The 20,340-nt window shown below is 38.0% G+C and overlaps 1 protein-coding gene across 1 annotated transcript; it reads right to left on the bottom strand.

Annotated features, from left to right (window-relative positions):
• Positions 1-1,972: 1,972 nt before the first annotated feature.
• LOC134586192 (uncharacterized) lies at positions 1,973-3,903 on the bottom strand. Its single transcript, XM_063441690.1, has 3 exons — positions 3,616-3,903; positions 2,094-3,506; positions 1,973-1,978 (listed from the first exon to the last, which is right to left on the bottom strand). The coding sequence occupies exons 1-3, from the start codon at positions 3,901-3,903 to the stop codon at positions 1,973-1,975; spliced, it is 1,707 nt and encodes a 568-aa protein (XP_063297760.1).
• Between the last annotated feature and the right edge of the window lie 16,437 nt (positions 3,904-20,340).

Here is a 20,340-nt window from a genome sequence, read left to right as displayed (position 1 = left end):
ATATATGTGTGTGTGTGTATATCTGTATGTATGTATGAATATGTATATATATATATATATATATATATATCATAGCAATAATATCATCAGTCTAAGTGCTGTTTGTGTGTGAAAAATGCAAAAATAGTCACTTTCACTGACGATATCATCGTTGTAATACATTTTACTGTTTTTAAACACTAATATTTGTGTTCCGTGAAGTCTCCCAAGTAAAACAGTACCCCCCATGTACAGGTTTTATGGTGTCCTGTAAAGTTTTCATTCTACGTGTATTTTGATATATATATATTAATATCACAATACAGAACGAAATAAAATATATATATATATATATATATATATATAAAAAATATTTTTTATTTATTTGTTAATGTATTTACATTTTTTTATATTATATATAAATAATTATATATATTTATTTAATCAATACTATTCTACGTGTATTTTAATATTAATATATCTATATATATATACATATATATATATATAAAATTATATATACAGTATATCTACTAATATTAAAATACACTTAGACAGTGTATGTGTGTGTATGTGTAATATTTATATATATATATATATATATATATATATATATATATATATATATATATATATATATATATATATATATACATATATTTACTTAGGAGGTCATATATATATATATATATATATATATATATATATATATAGATCTAAGTATATATTATTTAATTTTACACTGTTTTAATCTTTTTTTAATTCATTTTACAGCCAGCAGGGGCACTACTTGTCATTCCAGGCAATGCTGTGGATGGCTATGTCGTCCATGTGATCGTCAGGTCTTCGCAAGGACCTCGTGATCACTTGGCCCAGGGGGGCCATAAAAACAGCAGGAGGACTCCCTGGAATGGCAGGTGAGCCCCCCCACCGCGATCACCGGTGTGGGACTGCTGGCGACCGGGTAAGTACATAGGACGGCTTGGGCGTTCTATACCATCCGCCGACGTTTAGGACCGGGTCCCCAAGGACGGCATAGAAAGCCCACCGTCCTTAAGGGGTTAACATACAGTACACACGTATAACAAGTTATTGTCATAAGTATTTTGTAAACCCGATGTGTGGTTCTTGAAAGGGTTATTGCTGTCTTGGACTCAATTTGTCTTCACTTCTCGATCCTCTGTTCACCACATCAATTGACGGGAGAAACTTGTTTAGCAAATAACAGACAGACACGAAAGGTGCTTGACAAGTTTCTCAAATGCTTTACTGTGTAATGAGTATTTATGCAAATTAAGTTACTTGAGTCATGAGATATGCCATACAGAATATGAGATTGATTACTTCCTTAAGTATCACATGTTATTCTGACTGATAAGATAAGACCTTCTTTGAATATGTCTGCAAAGTATATCCTGGGCCAGACATCCTGAAATGTCGTATTTCCTATGGAATTGTATAGGTCTGTCACACTCAATCATCCTATACAATTGTATACTAAGCATAGTATCACATTGTCAGACATCCTAAAAGGAAAAATGTCATTGTCCAAGTTTTGCCACACTCAGCATATCTATGACGTACATTAAATTTTAGCATACAAGGCAAAAAGTAGTTTAACAAGTCAGCAATAATGATAATACATCTTATAAAATGATATGAGAAATTAACTATCTAATATTTCTTACATTTCCCCTCTTTGAGCAAAAATAACATTTGCTCATCTTATCAATAAAATCTTACCAGGACAGAGAAACTTCCACATGGTATTTTCAGGGGTGCTAGTCACTCCCTGCGGGACTTTCATTAATTTCTTCACCTCGATTCCCATGTGGTAATTCCTAAGGCCCAGTTTTAAAGATGGGTTGATACCCTCCAGTGGCAGAGAGGAGAATTTCCAATTGTTTCTGTTCTGCATTATGAATTAATTTCTGTATTCTCTTCCTCAATGTACAAGTGAGGTGGCAGTTATATAAAATCATACACAATAAAATTAGGACTACAATAACAAGAGGATAGAAGAATGATTTCATTATCTGGGATCCAGTAGGGGACCAACCAGTGAAAGCGTCATACCAATGATGGGCTAGATCATTCTGTATTTGTGAACTCACCTTAAAGAGTTCTCCTTTTAAGATATGTGTGGCTACCTGTGTATGTATTAGAGCATCATTATGTGTAACAAGATGTTTAAACATATTTTGTTTTCCTTTCATTAGGGAGATAATAGTCTCAAGAGGTAAATGATAATCTTCAAAAGGCAGCGAGCCTAATAGGGCGTTAATATGTTTGTCTAAAGTAATTGTGTCGCTGAAATAATATTGGGTACCATTAAGATCTAACCAGGTAATATTAGTCAAACATCCTGAAAAAGGGAGAGGTAGATTAATACTTGTACTGCTAGTAATTATCTTTGTAGGGAGATTAGTTGCTAAACAGATATGTCGTGTACTTATTTCTGTCATGGTAAAATAATTTTCAGGATATATGTGCCATATGCATTTGTTAAGTTCATTCTGGAGTAAGCATGGTTCGTAAATAGGGGACGAGTGTCTACATGCATATCCTTTGTCAGTGAGAACACAGTGTTTGAGGGAATAGGTCATATTATCTTTGGGAAAAATATAGTCCCCTGTGTATGTGGGTGCCCACCAGGTTATATTCATGGCAAAGAGATCATAAACTGGTACTGGTAATGTGTTAAATTGACAAGCTAATTTAACATCCTTTGATGATGTATGATATAATGTAAAATAGCAAGAGCATGAAAAATGTGAAACAGTACCAGTTAACCATTCATTGCATTTAGTGGATTGGGGTTTTAGGAGTAACCATTCATTATCTGTGAGATTAAGCATTCCTCTAATCTTCTCTAATTTAGGAATCATTAGTGTGTCTTCTAATGCAGATCTTTGTTGTTGCATCCATAAATACCTGATGGCACAAGTACTCCAGTTACTTAGACCTGTAGTGAATTTCATAGTTGCAACAGTTAAATTATCTAAATAATTATACATTGATTTATCTAAATCCAATCCTGTAACCTGTGATTTAACAACAGTTGGAGCCCAGTTTGCAGTAGCATGGAAACCAGTCCCTATATGCATGCTGGCTGTGTTTAACTTATTCTTGAGGGTCTCCATGTCTATACTATTTAATATACCCATAGTGGTTCCAGCACCTCCTAACAGTGTGTCATACCATTCCCTTTTCTGTCTTTTGTTTGCTGTGTTACATAATGTTACAACAGGAGTAGTGATTTTTAATGACACATGTACAGCTTGTAAGAAGACCGTTGTATTAACACATGTGGATGGAATAGGTGTGTGTGTGTCGTTGTTGACTTTTGGTTCTATGGTAGAGGATAAAGGACAGTAATAAGGTGTAAAAATATAAGGTAGTGTATAGTTCTCAATTGCAGTGTCGTTCATAATGACTAACATTTGTCCCCTTTTCCAATTAATGGTACCAGTTGTATAATCACTATTAAAAGTAATAAGGCCTGTCTGTTTACATTGATATGCAACCTTACTAATTTTCTTATAATATATATCCCAAACATGTTTAGGTGGTTTTTTTTTTACCATCAGAACTTATATTAAATAATGTGACACAGATATTAGTGTAATTAGTAACCTTAACTGTGCACATTTCTGCGTTATAAGATCTTACAATTTTCCGTGAACCATCAAACAAACATAATGCATTGGTTTCATTAGCTATGGACACATTCCATATGGGTAACTGGTACTTATAAGGGTTATTATTTGTCCAATTCATCCAAATGCGTTCAGTGAATGAATAATTGCATATTACATGCTGATACAAAGGTGGTGGAGAAAAGTTCTCGAGGGAGCGTGTGTGACGAATGCTAGACGAGGGGCTAAGGCCTAATTGGGCTGGGGGTATTGAAGAATTGTTCATCGTGTCAGAGTCCTTTTTCCAGAAACAAACAGGTTTCAAACTTGCCATTGACTTGTACTCATAATGGCATTCAAGGAATAATATCAGAGGGAGTATAACAACTCCAGAAAGCATAGCGCACAACATAATCTTGGTCTCGGATTCGTATGATCCTCTCAATCTACGATATGGTGTAAAAGCCATGATGCTTCGCTGAGGAGAACTTCTTCTGTTTCCGAGCGAGGAGTGGTGTTGTCTTCCTTGGTTCCCCTCTTTGGACACAGCTTCACTCGGGATGCATGAATCCAGATGTCATGGGAATCTGTGAGGACAGCGGTTCTGGTTACAGCAATCACAGTAGCAGGTGGTCCAAAAGGGTATCCTCCTTTCTTGGTCCTGTTCAGCTGACGGATATACACCTTGTCACCGGGCTGGTATGGATGAGTAGGTTCCTGTGAAGGTAAGGGAAACTGCGAAGAAACATTGCCATATATACCATTCAGTTTCATCAACAATTCCTGTACATATTGTTCTTGTATTAGCTGTAAATCCCCAGACATTATAACAAGCGGTTCCCTGGCCCAGGGTGTGGGAAAAGGTCGTCCCATCAGAATCTCAAATGGAGATAATTTAGTCACCTTGTGGGGAGTCATTCTTATCTCAGCTAAAATAGCTGGTAGATATTTTGTCCAATTTACCCATGTTCCTGCAGTAGCTTTCATAAGCTTCTCCTTAATGGTCCTATTCATCCTTTCAACTACCCCTGAGCTCTGTGGATGATAAGGTATGTGGAACTTCCAGGTAACTTGCAAAAATTTAGCAAGTTCCTGGGTAACCTTACTGGCAAAAGCCGGGCCATTATCAGAGTTAATCTGCAGAGGGCAGCCATACCTGGGAATAATTTCAGTAGCGAGAATCTTCACTACAGTCCTAGCATCTTCCCTAGATGTCACAAAGGCTTCGGGCCATCTACTAAACTGATCAACTATGACCAGTAAGTATTGCTGTTTCTTACCAATTTTGGGTACATGAGTAAAATCAATCTGTAAGTGTGTAAAAGGAGCAGTTGGAGGGGGCAAATGTTCGTGCTGTGATTTGTGTGGAATATTAGGATGTGTTCTCATACATGGTTCACATGATCTAACAAAAGATTGTACATGCTGCCTGAGATTCCTAATATAAAATGAATTCATGAGGAATTGGATGGTGCTTGCTATGCTTTTGTGACCGGGACCATGTGCCTGACTGATGAAAATAAAGCAACTGGCTTCAGGTATGCCTATTTTCCCCTCTTTAGAGAAAAGATCATTCTGATCTTTCTCTAAACCTTGTGTAATCCAAAAATCAAAGTCAGATTGCGTTGCAAAAGCTTGAAGTTGCAACAGCAAACTATCAGTGGGACATGTCGGTGGTTTGAGGATAGCAGGAAACATTTTATAGTAAACAATCTTGGCTGCAGCTTCTTTTGCCACTTTGTCAGCCAAGGCATTTCCTCTGGAAATGTCATCACTACCCAGAGTGTGTGCCTTGCAGTGAATAACAGCTACTTCAGATGGAAGTAGTATAGCATCTAGGAGTGATTGGATGAGATTTGTGTGTGAAATGGCTTTTCCATCGGCTCCTACAAAACCTCTTTGTCTCCAGATCACACCAAAATCGTGGACTACCCCATGAGCATATCGTGAGTCTGTGTAAATGTTCACTCGCTGTCCTGAGAAAAGCTGACAGGCACGTGTGAGAGCAATGAGCTCTGCAGCTTGTGCAGATGGCTGGAAAATAGTGTCAGCTTCAATGATTTTATCAGGCAGCTGTACCACGGCATAGCCTGTGAGGTACGTACCGTCATTTGGTCTGGAGCAAGAGCCATCCACAAAGACAGTGGTCACATCCGTGCCACTGAGTGCTGTGGAGGAGAGGTCTGCTCTGGGAGATGTGGCAATATGTATTTGTTCAATGCAATTATGAGGCTCAGATGGTATAGACACAGAGTCAGATGCAGAAGTAAGAATAGCATGCAAAACAGACATAGGAACAGAATTAACAGGACTATAAACAATAGACAGATTCTGGGTATTAAGAAGAATAATCTCATAACCACTTAAGCGCTGGGCTGTCATGTGTTGTGTGGTGATATTTTTTATAAGCTGAGTGACCTGGTGACTGGTATGGAGTATTGTAGGATGCCCTAGTGTGATAGTAGTAGCAGTCTCAACAGCCATTGCACATGCTGCCAATGCTCTGAGACAAGCCGGCATACCTTGTACCGGTGCTGGAAACGTTTTGGAAAAGAATGCTATGGGACGCATACCGCCTCCGTGCTCTTGTGCACAGACCGCGGCCATGGTTTTACAGTTGTCCCGAGCATACAAATGAAATGATTTACAATAGACAGGTAGTCCTAAAGCCGGGGCTTGTACAATAGCAACCTTGAGAGCAACATATGCAGCTAGCATGTCTGGTGACCAACAGACATTTTCAGGGCTGTCAGAACGTACAGCCTGTCTTAGGATTGAGTCATAATGGGAGCATTCAGGGATCCACTGGCGGCAGTAATTAATCATGCCGAGGAAGGTGAGCAACTCCTTCCGAGTAGTGGGTTTAGGAATCCTCTGAATGACCTCAATACGTTTTGGACTCAATTGTCTGGTGCCTGAAGCCAGAACAAAACCTAAGTAATCAACCTTTGATTTACACAATTGCATTTTGTGTTTCGCAACCTTGTGACCCACAGTTGCTAAGTGTTTGAGCAAACTGACAGTATCTACAGTGCTTGCCTCATAGCTAGGGCTACATAATAACAAATCATCAACATATTGCAAGAGGACGGAACCATGACCGGGGGTCCATGTTTTTAGAGTATGTTGGAGTACCAGCGAATAAACAGCTGGGGAGTCCACATAGCCTTGGGGTAAACGTGTCCAGGTATACTGACAGCCTTCAAAAGTAAAAGCCATAAGTAGCTGTGTCTCTTGATCAATAGGTATAGAAAAAAATGCATTACTTAAATCAATGACAGTGAAGCAAGTGGCATCATGTGGAATGGCTGTAATGAGGGATGTCACATCAGGGACAATGGGTGCAATGGGAACAATTAAACTATTTAGGGCTCTAAAGTCCTGAACTAAGCGATAACCATTACCTTTAGGAACTGGATTAATAGGTGTGTTATATGGGGAAACTACTGGCTTTAGTATTCCCTGTTCTAGAAAAGATTGAATCATGGGGCGAACTCCCTCAACCTTGGCTTCCGTCAAAGGGTACTGTTTAATGTAGATAGGAGTTACATCTGATTTTAGTCTGGCTTTGTAAGGGGTGCAGTTGACAAATCCTACATCTAACTTAGATGAAGCCCACACAGAGGAAGGAACAGAAGACAAATCAATAGTTTCAGAACACAACATAGACACATCAATACCACCAGAGGGCGTGCAAGTAATGGTAGCTCCCAGAATACCAAGAAGATCCCTTCCCAGCAAATTAACAGGACATTTAGGTATTAGACGAAAAGGGTGCACAGTAGAAGAACCATTAAGAGGACAGAAAACAGACAGTGGTGGTGTGACAAAAGTGGGTGTTGACACTCCATTAATACCCAATGAAGGTGTAGACTTTTTTCTTGTCCCCTGATAATAGGTGTCACAGAGACTGGAACACGTAGCTCCAGTATCTACCAAAAATGGCAAGGATCTACCTTCTATGACCAGAATGCAAAAAGGCTGATCATCATTAGTAGAGGACAAAAGTGGAAAAGTTAGAGTGTCACCTTCAAGGCATCCCTATTGGGGCCATGGGATGTGATGGGTGTGCTGGTCAGTGGTACCTGTGAATGGCCCTGGTGCAGTTTGGGCTTGCTGGAGAGAGGGAGGAGGGGGAAGTGCTGGCCAGTGGTGTTGGGAGTGGGCCTGGTGTTGTTCTTGCCTACCGGGCATATTTTGAGAATTGTGGGGTTGTTGGGGCTGCTGGGGCTTCCTGGGGTATGGACACTCATTCCTCCAGTGGCCATTCTGCCCACAGTTGAAACAAGTGTTCCTGTCTATTCCTCCTTGGTTACCCCTGCCCCTATAACCCTGATTTCCCTGTCTCCATCCCCTTGCCCCTCTTTGACCACCCCTTCCATGGGCCCTATGTGCTCCATCCCATCCTCTCGCTCGGGCCTGTGTAGGTGGACAATGTTGCAATCCCTGAGCATAATAAGCAACCTTACTTCCTGAATCTTTTCTCAAATCAAAACAACCTGCATTTTCCTTTTCTATGACCTTGGTAAGAAAATCTGAGCCATCCAAATTTGCCCAATCTGAAATCAATTGTTTCACAAGCAAAGAATACTGTGGCAACATATTACCAAGGCATGACTGTATTTTAAGGAGATCCATATCATCTCCAGACTTCAAACCTGCTTCATCCTTCCAACATTTGTAAAACCTTTTTACAAAAATACCAATCTCTTCCTTTGCACCTTGCTTACATGCCAAAGCAGTGGATATAGACTGCTTATTCTTCCATAATCTCAACATTTCAACTTCAACCTCATTCCACATTTTAGCACATCCTGATGTAGTACTAAGCTCATAAACACCATCACTACCAGCCTCTCCAACTCCAGTACCATTGTCTGTCTCACTGATAGAGGGTACCTTAGACCAATCCCAACCAGAATCTGAGTCATACCCTAATATTCCATTTATAATTAACTGTATGTCTATCTGTGTCATGTTCTGTCCTAAACACATTCTTTTCAGATACATTAGGCATGCAGAGGGATTAGTACGAGGGTTTGGGGCACCTTGAATAATGTCCTTAAGTACTCCAGGATTAATGGGTTTCATTATTAACTGATTACCAACAGTCATGAATGGAGCAGTAAGATCAGCACCTTCTAATTCTGGCATCTCTATATCATCATCATCTTGCTTATGTTCATATGTTTTTAACATCTTGCCACTTTTAAGTTTAATTCCCGTTTGTACTGTTAATTTAATTGGACCGGGAGGTGACGGTGGATATTCTATATCAGAATCTGGTGTAGATGATGATTCCTGCAATTGCTGCAACTGTTGTGATTGTGAATTAACAGCTGCAGCAATACAAATATCCTCCACATCATCTTCTGAGGGGGCATTAGGTAAAGCAGGATACATTGCTTTATAGGGAGGTGGGGGTTGTGGTTGGGCATGGCTGTGGGCTGACTGGGTAGGGGGCACAATTGGTGGTGGATATAGATTCTCAGGAGGGGCTTCTTTGGGAAAGCAGATGGTATTACTGTCAACAGTTCCCTTTCTCTTAGCCAGGTTTTTCTTAGCTCCCTTTAAAACCTTTCCTGTTACACTACAAGGAAACCAATGAGGGGCTATCTGTAACCAATTTTCACCTCCTGCTTTCATATATTCCTTATCCCAATCTGGATCAGGACCATACCACGGCCATGACTTCCTATCTCCCAAACACAAACCTCGAATCATATTCATATGGAAATCATCATTAGCCCCACACCTGGGAAAAGGATCAGATGACTTCATAGTCTCTGTCCATCCTGCTAAATTTGACACAAAGGGGATAGTAAGAAATCCTCTTTGTGCTCCAACTCTAGTAACATAATTTAGACATGACTCCCCTGGGTGAGGTAAAGGGTAAGAAATAGACTGTTTATTTCCCATATTTCTGGCTCAGGGTAGAGACACTACCTACTTACCAATAGTGTGTCTCTACTTAACAAGCAAAATAAACACAAAACAGACACAAGGTGACCAGAGAAACGAGAAGTGTGGGTTATTCTAGCTCTATAAACCGTGTTCCCTAGAACACCTATAGTCTTAATAAACCGGAGACTCCTTTATAGTCTCAAAACCTGTATCTACCTGAGATACCCTGTATCTATCTTAGATACTAACCTGGGTTACCAAGAACCCTATACTAGACCAATTATCCAGTAAAACCCAGAGACCTATTTACAGTCTCAATATAACTAGAGTCCTTACACCTTTCCTTATCTACTGATTACAGTCTTACTAAACCAAAGGGGGTCATAGACAATCAGCGTCAAATAAGACACAAAAAGGCTACTTACCCAATGGCTTTGCTGTTTGCTGATCCCACTTCTAGACACCAAGCTGAAAGGGTTATTGCTGTCTTGGACTCAATTTGTCTTCACTTCTCGATCCTCTGTTCACCACATCAATTGACGGGAGAAACTTGTTTAGCAAATAACAGACAGACACGAAAGGTGCTTGACAAGTTTCTCAAATGCTTTACTGTGTAATGAGTATTTATGCAAATTAAGTTACTTGAGTCATGAGATATGCCATACAGAATATGAGATTGATTACTTCCTTAAGTATCACATGTTATTCTGACTGATAAGATAAGACCTTCTTTGAATATGTCTGCAAAGTATATCCTGGGCCAGACATCCTGAAATGTCGTATTTCCTATGGAATTGTATAGGTCTGTCACACTCAATCATCCTATACAATTGTATACTAAGCATAGTATCACATTGTCAGACATCCTAAAAGGAAAAATGTCATTGTCCAAGTTTTGCCACACTCAGCATATCTATGACGTACATTAAATTTTAGCATACAAGGCAAAAAGTAGTTTAACAAGTCAGCAATAATGATAATACATCTTATAAAATGATATGAGAAATTAACTATCTAATATTTCTTACAGTTCTATTTTACAAAACCCCATAATGTGTTCAACTACATCTTTGGAATACAGTGATACCCTCAATGTATGCCTTTGGCTCTAGTAGGTATGGCTTTATATAAAAGACCTGACCATTTCACTTTTTACAGTTAGAATTTTTACAGATGGATTTGATTGGCCTTTGTCTTCATTTGGGGCATTGTATAATTTTTACTGCTCAAATTACAACACAAAGGGCCCACCATTTGTGAAAGTAGACATTCCAAGGTATCTCATGTAGTGTATATTGTGCTTTAGCATTTTCTTACATACTCATTACAATTTAACTAGCCATTTCTGAAGCCATATGTGCCACAATGATCAACCCCCTCCAAAATATATGCTCAAATAAAAACCCACAACATATACCTTTGGCACTAATTTGCCAAGTTATAGAGCCATATAAGAGACCTGATTATTTAAGTTTTTACAATAAGAATTTTCACTGACTTAATTGATGGTCCGATTCTGAATTTTGGGGTATTGTAGCAGTTTTACAGTTCACATTCCCTCATAAAGGCATACCATTTGTGAAAGTATGCCACATGCTATGTTTTGAACCTTATTATACAGCCATATGAGCACAAATTTATTTCAGATTTTATAGTATTGTATTTTTGCATTTTTTTATGTGCACATTGCAATTTAGCTGTTCATTGTATAAACTTGATATGTGCTACTGTGATAAAAATCTAAATTGTACTCAGATATATCTCCTGAGTACAAAATTAGCCCCTTCATAGACTCTTGTCAATTTTTTTTGAAAATATAAGGCTGAATTTATAACCTCCCATTGCAGTTTTTTTTCTTTTTTTTTTAAATGTCAAATTGAAGATTAGTCTATGATGCATTTGAGGACTGCAGAATACTCTATAGATCTAAAGGCTATATGCAGTGCTGACTTTCAGCACTGCATGCACCTCATCAAAAAATCTGTGCCCACTAAAAATGGCTTGAGCTGCAGAGGGGAACCATATGTATGTATTGATACCTGGGTTTCCTGCTGTGAGCTGGGATTTAACACTGCTCACACTACATTGTTACAATGGGGATTTAAATCCTTATTTAAATCCCTGATTGCAGTGCTCACTTTAAACTCTGCAAACCAATCATAGGTCAGTCTGGGGCCACTAATCCTGGCCCAAACTGATTGAGAGGACCCACAGGTATCAAAAGATACCTGGGGGATTTTGGTACCACTGGAGAATTAACCCCTGCTGGTACATTTACTGCATGGTGGTCTATGCGTCACTGTCCATTAAAGCCCTTGACTGCATGATGGTGTAGACTTGTGGGCCTTAAAGGGATTATATAGTGCTAGGAAAACAAAACCTGTTTTCCTGGCACTATAGGCTCCTGCAATGCCCCCCTCCCTCGCGCCCCCCTCCCACAGTGCTGAAAAGGTTAAAACCCCTTTAATCACTGGGTCAAGCCACACCCACGCTTCTCTCAGCCCACGCTCCTCCCCAGAAACTGCAATAATTACCCCTGTAGGGTTAAATGACATGGGACATTGCATCAGTTCAATGAGCTGAAGTAGTCTGGGTGTCTACAGTGTCCCTTTAAGTGGTTAAAGTTAAAAAAAAAACATTAAGTATCAGCATAAATATACCAAAGAATTAAGCAGCATAGCACAATCGAGCTAGAGGTTTCTTAATCGAATTATGGCTCTGTGTTCCTTCTAGCATATAAAAAATCTCATAATCTGACCTTTTAAAAGTTTGGTAGTGCCAAGGTCTACCAGACATGCCCTCTGCACCCTCTGCACCCTCTGCAAAAAGATACTGTTAGAATATTATTGTGGTAAAGCAGAAAATCACATTGTTATGTTTTCTATCATTGTTTCACCTTGGGTTGACAATACTGCTGACTAGATATTTTATTAAATGAATACATATATAATTATTAAGCTGCTATAATGACAAAAATCAATTTCAGTGTGAAATGAAGCAGTCCCAGTTCATGACCTCTGATTCCTTCAAGTAATATCAGTACCTACTATATGTAAGACTTTGGAATACTTGCAAGAATACACAATTTACTTGGCCATAATCTTTCATACTTTTGTGACATGGTCCTATAGTTTTCCTTTCTGACTCATAGGTGTACGTAATTTCTACACCGATTGTGTTGTGAAGTATTCCTACAAATGTGAAAAAATAATGTTCATGTATCTGCTTTTCACCACTGATAATCAATTCCAATTTCCAATACCAGTATTCCAAATTTAAATTTATGGGGGGAAATATATATTTTTTTATATATATGTAGTCTTCTAGTGTATTTTTCTTAACCTACTTAGATATCACATGTGTTACCCTGTAGTAAACATTGCAATTAATACCATAAAAAATGCAAAAAAGGAAAACATATTTCAGCTTACTTTTATTTTCCTGGTCATAAGCCATGGCAGCATAGTAATACACTGCCTGGAAGAATTCAAACCGGGGACCACCGGTGGTTGGGGAATATTTATACATTATTTTAATTATTTTAATTATGCTGAATTCGCAAAGACCCACTAGAACCCCAACATTGACAGTGCGGCTGGGGTGCCAGTGGCCGCAGGGCAGGAAAAGGTGAGTTTACTTACCTGAACCTGTCCTTCACAGACACCGCTATCTTGATCCAGTGGGTCCTCTTTGGAGCTGATGTCCCTGCTATACTATTGTGCATTTGCAAGGGTGAAGTGTTGAGGTCTATGGAGGAACCCGCAAGAAAGTGGGGTCAGCTATAGACACAGCCAATTCCCTGCAGCCATGGTTATGGCTGGGGTGATTGACACTTAGACTTTGCCCTGAGACCCTGAGTCTAAGAAAGGCAGGCAGAGGAGAATTACAAAGAAAAAGTGAAATTACAACACAGTCAAAATAAATATTTCATAAAGATTGTATCTTTATAAAATACTTGTTTTTTAGGCGGGTGACAGGGCTGCTTTAAGTAAGTAGGAGTATACTGTCCATGTTATTGGTTCAATAAACAAATACTAAAAACAGTAAAAAAAATCTCAATTTGTGAATGTTAAAAAAAAAACACCTACAACTAATGAATGTTATTATGAACTATTAGCTTCGTATTAGAGCTTTTTATTTCATATTCAGTAAAGGAATTTCAAAAGTAAACTAGCAAAAGAATATCTAAATGATGTGCAAACTCAGAGGATCTATTATAATTCTAGAACAAAATATAATTATTTTTTATAAATTGTGGTAGCTTGAAATAACGATTTTATCTATCAAATTACAAGTGATGGGTGCTACTAGAACACAATCATTGTAAAAAATGGTTTAGTATTCTCATTTCCTGCTAGATTTTCTATTTTAAAACTCCCAGGCCAGAGTCTATGTATCTACTAATCCACATTCCTTGGATTCATGTATAGCTCAATCATAAACCTTGTATGATAGCAGAGAAAATACTTTTATTCCAAATGGATTTTTCTATATTGTCGTTGAAATCTCAGAGGATAAAATCACGGCAACTTTGTGCTTTTTGAGTTACTGGGGTCATTGAAAATGTAGTGATTGAAAAGAATGCTGTGGCATTAAGCTTTTCTGTTGCAAAAAAATAAAATACGGCTGGTAAACAGAAATAAAAACTATATTTATAGGACTGGTAAAATATGAAGGGATTTCTATTTTTACTATGGCTGCAAGCTGAGATGGAAAATCTTGTAGCCGTGAGGTCTCTTCATTAAAAATCAAATGATCATGGAAACAGAATTGCAAATTTAGACTAAAATAGCCAAGCTGTGACTTTAACAGAGTTAGAGAGTTATTTTTTTTTTATATACGTTTGGCTAGGATTGCCTACGTTTTGCAGTTTAATTTTCAATTCACTGTAGTCTGGAGTGAATAAAAACCTGTATTGCTTAACTCAATAAAATATGTAAATCATAAAACAAAAATGCAATCGTTATGCATACACAGTTTTATTTATTTAGATCCAAATAGACCCAAGATTTGTTAAATTCTGTAAAAATTCCTTAATTTTCAGTAAGTGAAAACAAATATGTACATCCAGTTTTGGGAAGATTATTTGCAACTGGTCTTAAAGGCAAAAACGGAATCACGCAAAGACAGCAAGTTAACCATGAACGATGGCAGGAATGGTCAAGAGGTTCAAATGTTCAGATATCAGAACAGGGAATATATACAATATATATTAAATCCAAATCTAACAGGGATACTGACATTTATGTATCATGTGAGATACATACAAATATGCACTGGAGTATATAGAAAGGGGAGAGAAAATGGAGAAAATACTGCTTGACTTCCCCTCTGCCATGCCAAGAACTGACACCACCAAGACCCTACTTGTGAATGCAGTTGTCTCAAGGCTATGTGCTTCCAAAATGGAAGCTGTAATCTTCATCTAGTGATTATAAAGCACAGAGTACTAAGACAATGTGCCAAATCCTATTGCTGTAATAGGTTTGTTCTTCTGTTGGGGGATGATGGTGGCTGTAAGAGTATGTCCTGTCAGTTGTTTGTGTGATCTTTAAGAAGCAATGAATATATGAATCCAGTATGGTTAGAGGAGACTCCAAGGATATTACAGAGTTATCACTAAAATGGTTTGGAGCTTAAACAATGGTAGTATGTAAATAGCAGATGAAACCTCCAATGAATTTGATGATGATTTTGTTGTGTTTTTTTTTGTGTGGCTTAGATAATAGAAAGTGTAAAGCTAATTCAATGAACATAATGATTCCATAAGTGACAAATGTATTAATTCATAATGTTTTTCTCCCCGTGCTGTGAACTTATGTATTTAACCAAATATATAAAAAATACATATGGAACATATTTTTCTTCTACCTTAGTTCCTTGAAAAATGAGTTATCTTCTTATATTTACTTGAAATTCTTCTCTTACATGAGATCCTGCAATGACAAACTAAAACAAGTTATCACAAGTGACAATTCGATAATATTATTTACTTCACTGCAATTTAAGAATTTTCTTTGCAAAATATACTCAGAAATTGAATGTCTGTCAAAGCTATAAATCAGTTCGTAAGTCACGCAAGTAGCAGACACCTGCCACATGAGTGAAGTCACTCACTCAGACAATCCAGCAACCAGAGAGGATTAGCTCACAACTGCTGCCACTATCTGGGAAACAGCAAGTAGCAGACAGTTAATTTTACAAAAACTTAATGGAGCGCACGACTCTAGCTGTTTAATACAAGCACTGTCAAGGCATGTAAGCAAAAAGTCTCAGCTGTCACCATTGACAGGCTCAACAGAATTATTTGTCATGCTACAACAGCTAATGCATTGGTAAAATAAAGCATACCATAAGGTTTCATCATATTGCCTCAGGTAAAGAAGAATATGTATGTTAAAGTATAATTTTATTATAAAATGCATACATCCTCACTATCACTACACACAATCTCACTATCTATCTATCTATCTATCTATCTTCTTACCGAGACCTGATAATTGTGATCACAAATTTTATAATAAAATTTAAGATGGATAATATATTAGATGTTTCTATATTTTTGATTGTTTGTCTGTCTTTTGTTATTGAATTTCCCACTGTATGTTATGGTCCAGAGCTGGCAAAGCACCTGATCAAACATAGGAAGGTTTGCCCTCTAGTGTCTATTTGTCTTTTAATATGAACATTTGTCTACGTTACATTTATTATAGAAAGAAAAATGCCTTTAAAAATATAACATTAAAGTAACAAACCAAAACATCATCAGTAAATGTCAAATTCAAGAATATGGCATTGACAGCTGATCAAAGGAAATAAAGTATAGTCTAAAAACAATCTTGAGACAAAAGATGAAAACATTTGTTAAAACCCACATGATTACATTGAGATTAATATATTAAACTGTAATACAATTTAAAATATCAAGTCCATTTATTTGAATGAATGGAATATTTTATTTTTAAACGACTCCCATAGAGGAAACTGAAAAAGAAGATATTGCATTTTGCTATTTTAATGAAAGTTAATTAGTTTATAAAATGTTTACAATTAATTCAAGATTAGAATTAGAATAAGGAACTATGCACTTGTTTCCAATGTTGTCAGTAACTTTTACTGACCAAACGTCACACACTAAAGTGTTGCTAACCTTAGCCAGTACTGGCTCTTTCCCAACTACAAAATCTCACCATTGACAACAGAAAATTACTAGCTTTCATTACTATTAACAACTCCTGTAGAGTATAATAGAAGCCATTAACAGCTGGTTGCCAGCCTTGCCACTTAAGTCTAACAGCAGCCACTATCATTCCAAATTTAAAATATATTTATATATATATATATATATATATATATATATATATATATATATATATATATATATATATATATATATATATATATATTGAGCCTGATCTCGGCTCATGCTGCAGAGCACTTCATTCTGCAGAACAGGAACCAGTCACCATCACAGTCGAAGATATCCAATAGAGAGCAGCACACATGAAGAGTTGGTCAGCCCCAGGACCTGACATGATCCACAACTACTGGATAAATATGTTAACAGTGCTGAATGAATGCCTAGCAGCACAAGTGAACCAGCTACTAGCAACAGGCTCCCACCCTGACTAGCTAACACAAGGCAGAACAATACTAGTCCCTCACAAGGGATTAACACCATCTAGCTACCGACCAATAGCCTGTCTCCCCACAACATGGAAACTCCTGCCAGGCACCATAGCCTCTAAGATCCAAGGGCATATGAGTCAATATATGAGCAATACTCAGAAGGGGATTGGAAACAGCACCAGATGATCAAAACACCAACTACTGGTAGACCAAGCAGTCACAAAGGATTCTACGACCAGACAGACCAATCTGTGTATGGCCTGGATTGGATACAAGAATGCCTATAACACAATTCCACACACATGGATACTGGATACCAATACCAATATTGGATACCAATACCAGGACAATAACTCAAGTGAACATCAAATGTGGCATATACCAAGGTGATGCACTATCCACAATGCTGTTCTGCAAAGGCATCAACCCTTTTAGATCTTCAAGAAAAGTGGATACGGATACAGGTTCAAGATTGGAGCTAACATCAGCTACCTACTCTACATGGACAATATCAAGATACCACAAAGAGTAGTTGAGAATGGCAAGGCTAAGATCCTATGGAACCTTAAGATCCAGACAGACAAGCAAGTGCTGGCCAACCAACCCAACATCGTGGTGGTAGACAAGGAATTAAAGACTGCAGTCATGGTGGATGTGACAATACTGAGTGACTAGAACATCACGAACATCACTTGTTTTTCTTTGGTTTTTACTATATATTGGGGCTGATGGGAACTGTAGTCTTTGCTGCTGCCCAGTGATGGGAGTGAGCGCCGGTCTTATCTTTCTTCATTTGTATCCATTTTTTGTATAACTCAGCCTTGTTACAAGCAGCCACCCATCCCATGTGTTCCCTATTAAGGGTTAATAATATATAGGGGTGTATATAAAAAATGCCCCTTTCTTTCTCATTAGAGAAGTTTGCCAGAAGTTCAAGGAAGCAAGGTGAATGGTTAGAGTTAGGACCCACCTTGGGGGGTCTGCCTTGACGTTGGCAGGTGGGCTTATCCTCTCATGGCCATTGGAGGTAACTAAAAAACCTCCATTTGTTTAAAAATACATAGGAATTAAGGAGAGAGCGCAGGTAACTTGTTTTTCTTTGGTTTTTACTATATATTGGGTCTGATGTGTACTGTAGTGTTTGCTGCCGCCCAGTGATGGGAGTGAGCGCAGGACTTATCTTTCTGCATTAGATATCGGGAAGAAGGAACATGAGAAGGTGGAGAAATACCAAGGACTGAAAGAAGAACTAGAAAGGATGTGGAAAGTGAAGGCAGTAGTAGTCCCAGTTGTGATAGGAGCACTCGGGGCTGTGACTCCCAAGTTGGGAGTCCAGGTGGGATATCTGAGATCGCTGCCCAGAAGAGTGCAGTTCTAGGAACAGCTAAGATACAGTGCAGAACCATCAAACTCCCAGGCCTCTGGTAGACATGAGAAAGAGGAATAAACATACCACCCAGGAGGGGTGAGAAATCAAATATATAAATCTATAGAGTAGATTTGATTAGATGTATTAGTCCAGTAGACAAGATGCCCCACAAAACATATAGATATTATCTGTATCTTCCACCAAGACATATACTGCTAAACTCACAAAGCTTGACAAATAATTTCCAAAACACCTACAGCAAGAATAAGAAAATCTGATGCCTTCCAATCCTCAAATGGGAACCTTCTACATGCTCCCCAAAATCCACAAGCCAGAAAACCCAGGACAGCCCATTATAACAGGCATGGGAACACTCACTGAACAAATATCTGCCCTAATAGAAAACATTCTTAGGCCTCTATTTATTAAGACTGGGAGCTTGATACAGAACACACAGACTTCCTCAATAAACTTAACCAGATAAATGAACTACCTGAAAACACTATCCCAGTAACAATGGATGTGGAATCCTTATACAGTAACATCCCACATAAGGATGGTATTGAGGCCTGCATTCAATTTTTCTCATCGCACAAACCAACACACAAATAGAATTTATACTCACACACAACTATTTCAGCTTTAATAACAATACCTACCTACAAATGACAGGGACAGCGATGGGCACAAAAATGTCATGATTTGTATGTACACAGCCCCACAAGCCATATACATATTATCATTACATCCATGATATTTTCATAATATGGACAGAAGGAGAAGAAAGCCTTATAGACCATAAATAATTCAATTAATTCCACCAGTCAATAAACCTTAAAATGAACTTTTCAAATCATAGTGTGAGTTTCTTGGACTGCACAATAACTGTCACCAAAGGCATTTTTCATTCGCCTATATATAGAAAGCCCACAGACAGGTACAGCTACCTCCACAAGTCCAGCTTCTATCCCAATCCCACCAAACAAGGTATCATCTATAGTCAGGCTATCAGATCACCACATTTGCTCTGACACAAAAGACATAGATAAGCACCTGAGTAAACTGTTATAGTCATTTAGGCAAAAGGGCTACAAGCAAAGGACAATATTTAAAAAAATTCAATCTGCCCTAAAAATACCACGGGAAAGGCTCCTACAAAACAAAGAAAAGGAAAACAAAACAAGAATCTCTAATAGTTACATGCAACCCAACTCTAGAAGGAGTATGTCAAATTATTAAAGAGCTACAACCATTAATTTCAGAGGACCCCAAACTCAAAAAATATTTCCTAAGCCCCCCATACTAGCATTCAAACAACCGCCTAACCTGAGACAGAGATTGATCCTCCGCAAATTGACCACAGAATAGGAGCTCACACAGTATGGCACTGTACGATGCAAAAAATCACTCTGCAAACTGTGTCAACATATATGTGGCAATAACACAGCCAGACACAATAACAAATCATACAACATTAAGGGATCATATTTGTGCACATCAGTGGTGTACATGATACAGTGTACAGTGTGTAACAAAGGTTTCTACTTTGGAGAAACTGGCCTTCAGCTGCATCTCAGAATTATTCTACACAGACACTCCATCAAAAACCACAAGGAAAATGGATATTGTACCCCTGTTGATCATCACTTCACCCAGACTGGTCACTCCATCCACAAACCTCAGGATTAAAGTTCTTAAAGGGAATTTAAGAGACTCTCATGAATGATAGACATTTGAGATGAAAATGATCACACATTTCAACACCAGAAATTAAGGACTAATGTAGACTCTGACTTTCTCACACACTACCAAAACTTTATA

The sequence above is a fragment of the Pelobates fuscus genome, chromosome 2, assembly GCF_036172605.1.
Source record: "Pelobates fuscus isolate aPelFus1 chromosome 2, aPelFus1.pri, whole genome shotgun sequence".
Taxonomy (NCBI): Eukaryota; Metazoa; Chordata; class Amphibia; order Anura; family Pelobatidae; genus Pelobates; species Pelobates fuscus.
Note: the sequence above shows the minus strand (reverse complement) of the source record. Positions and strands in the feature narration are given on the sequence as shown.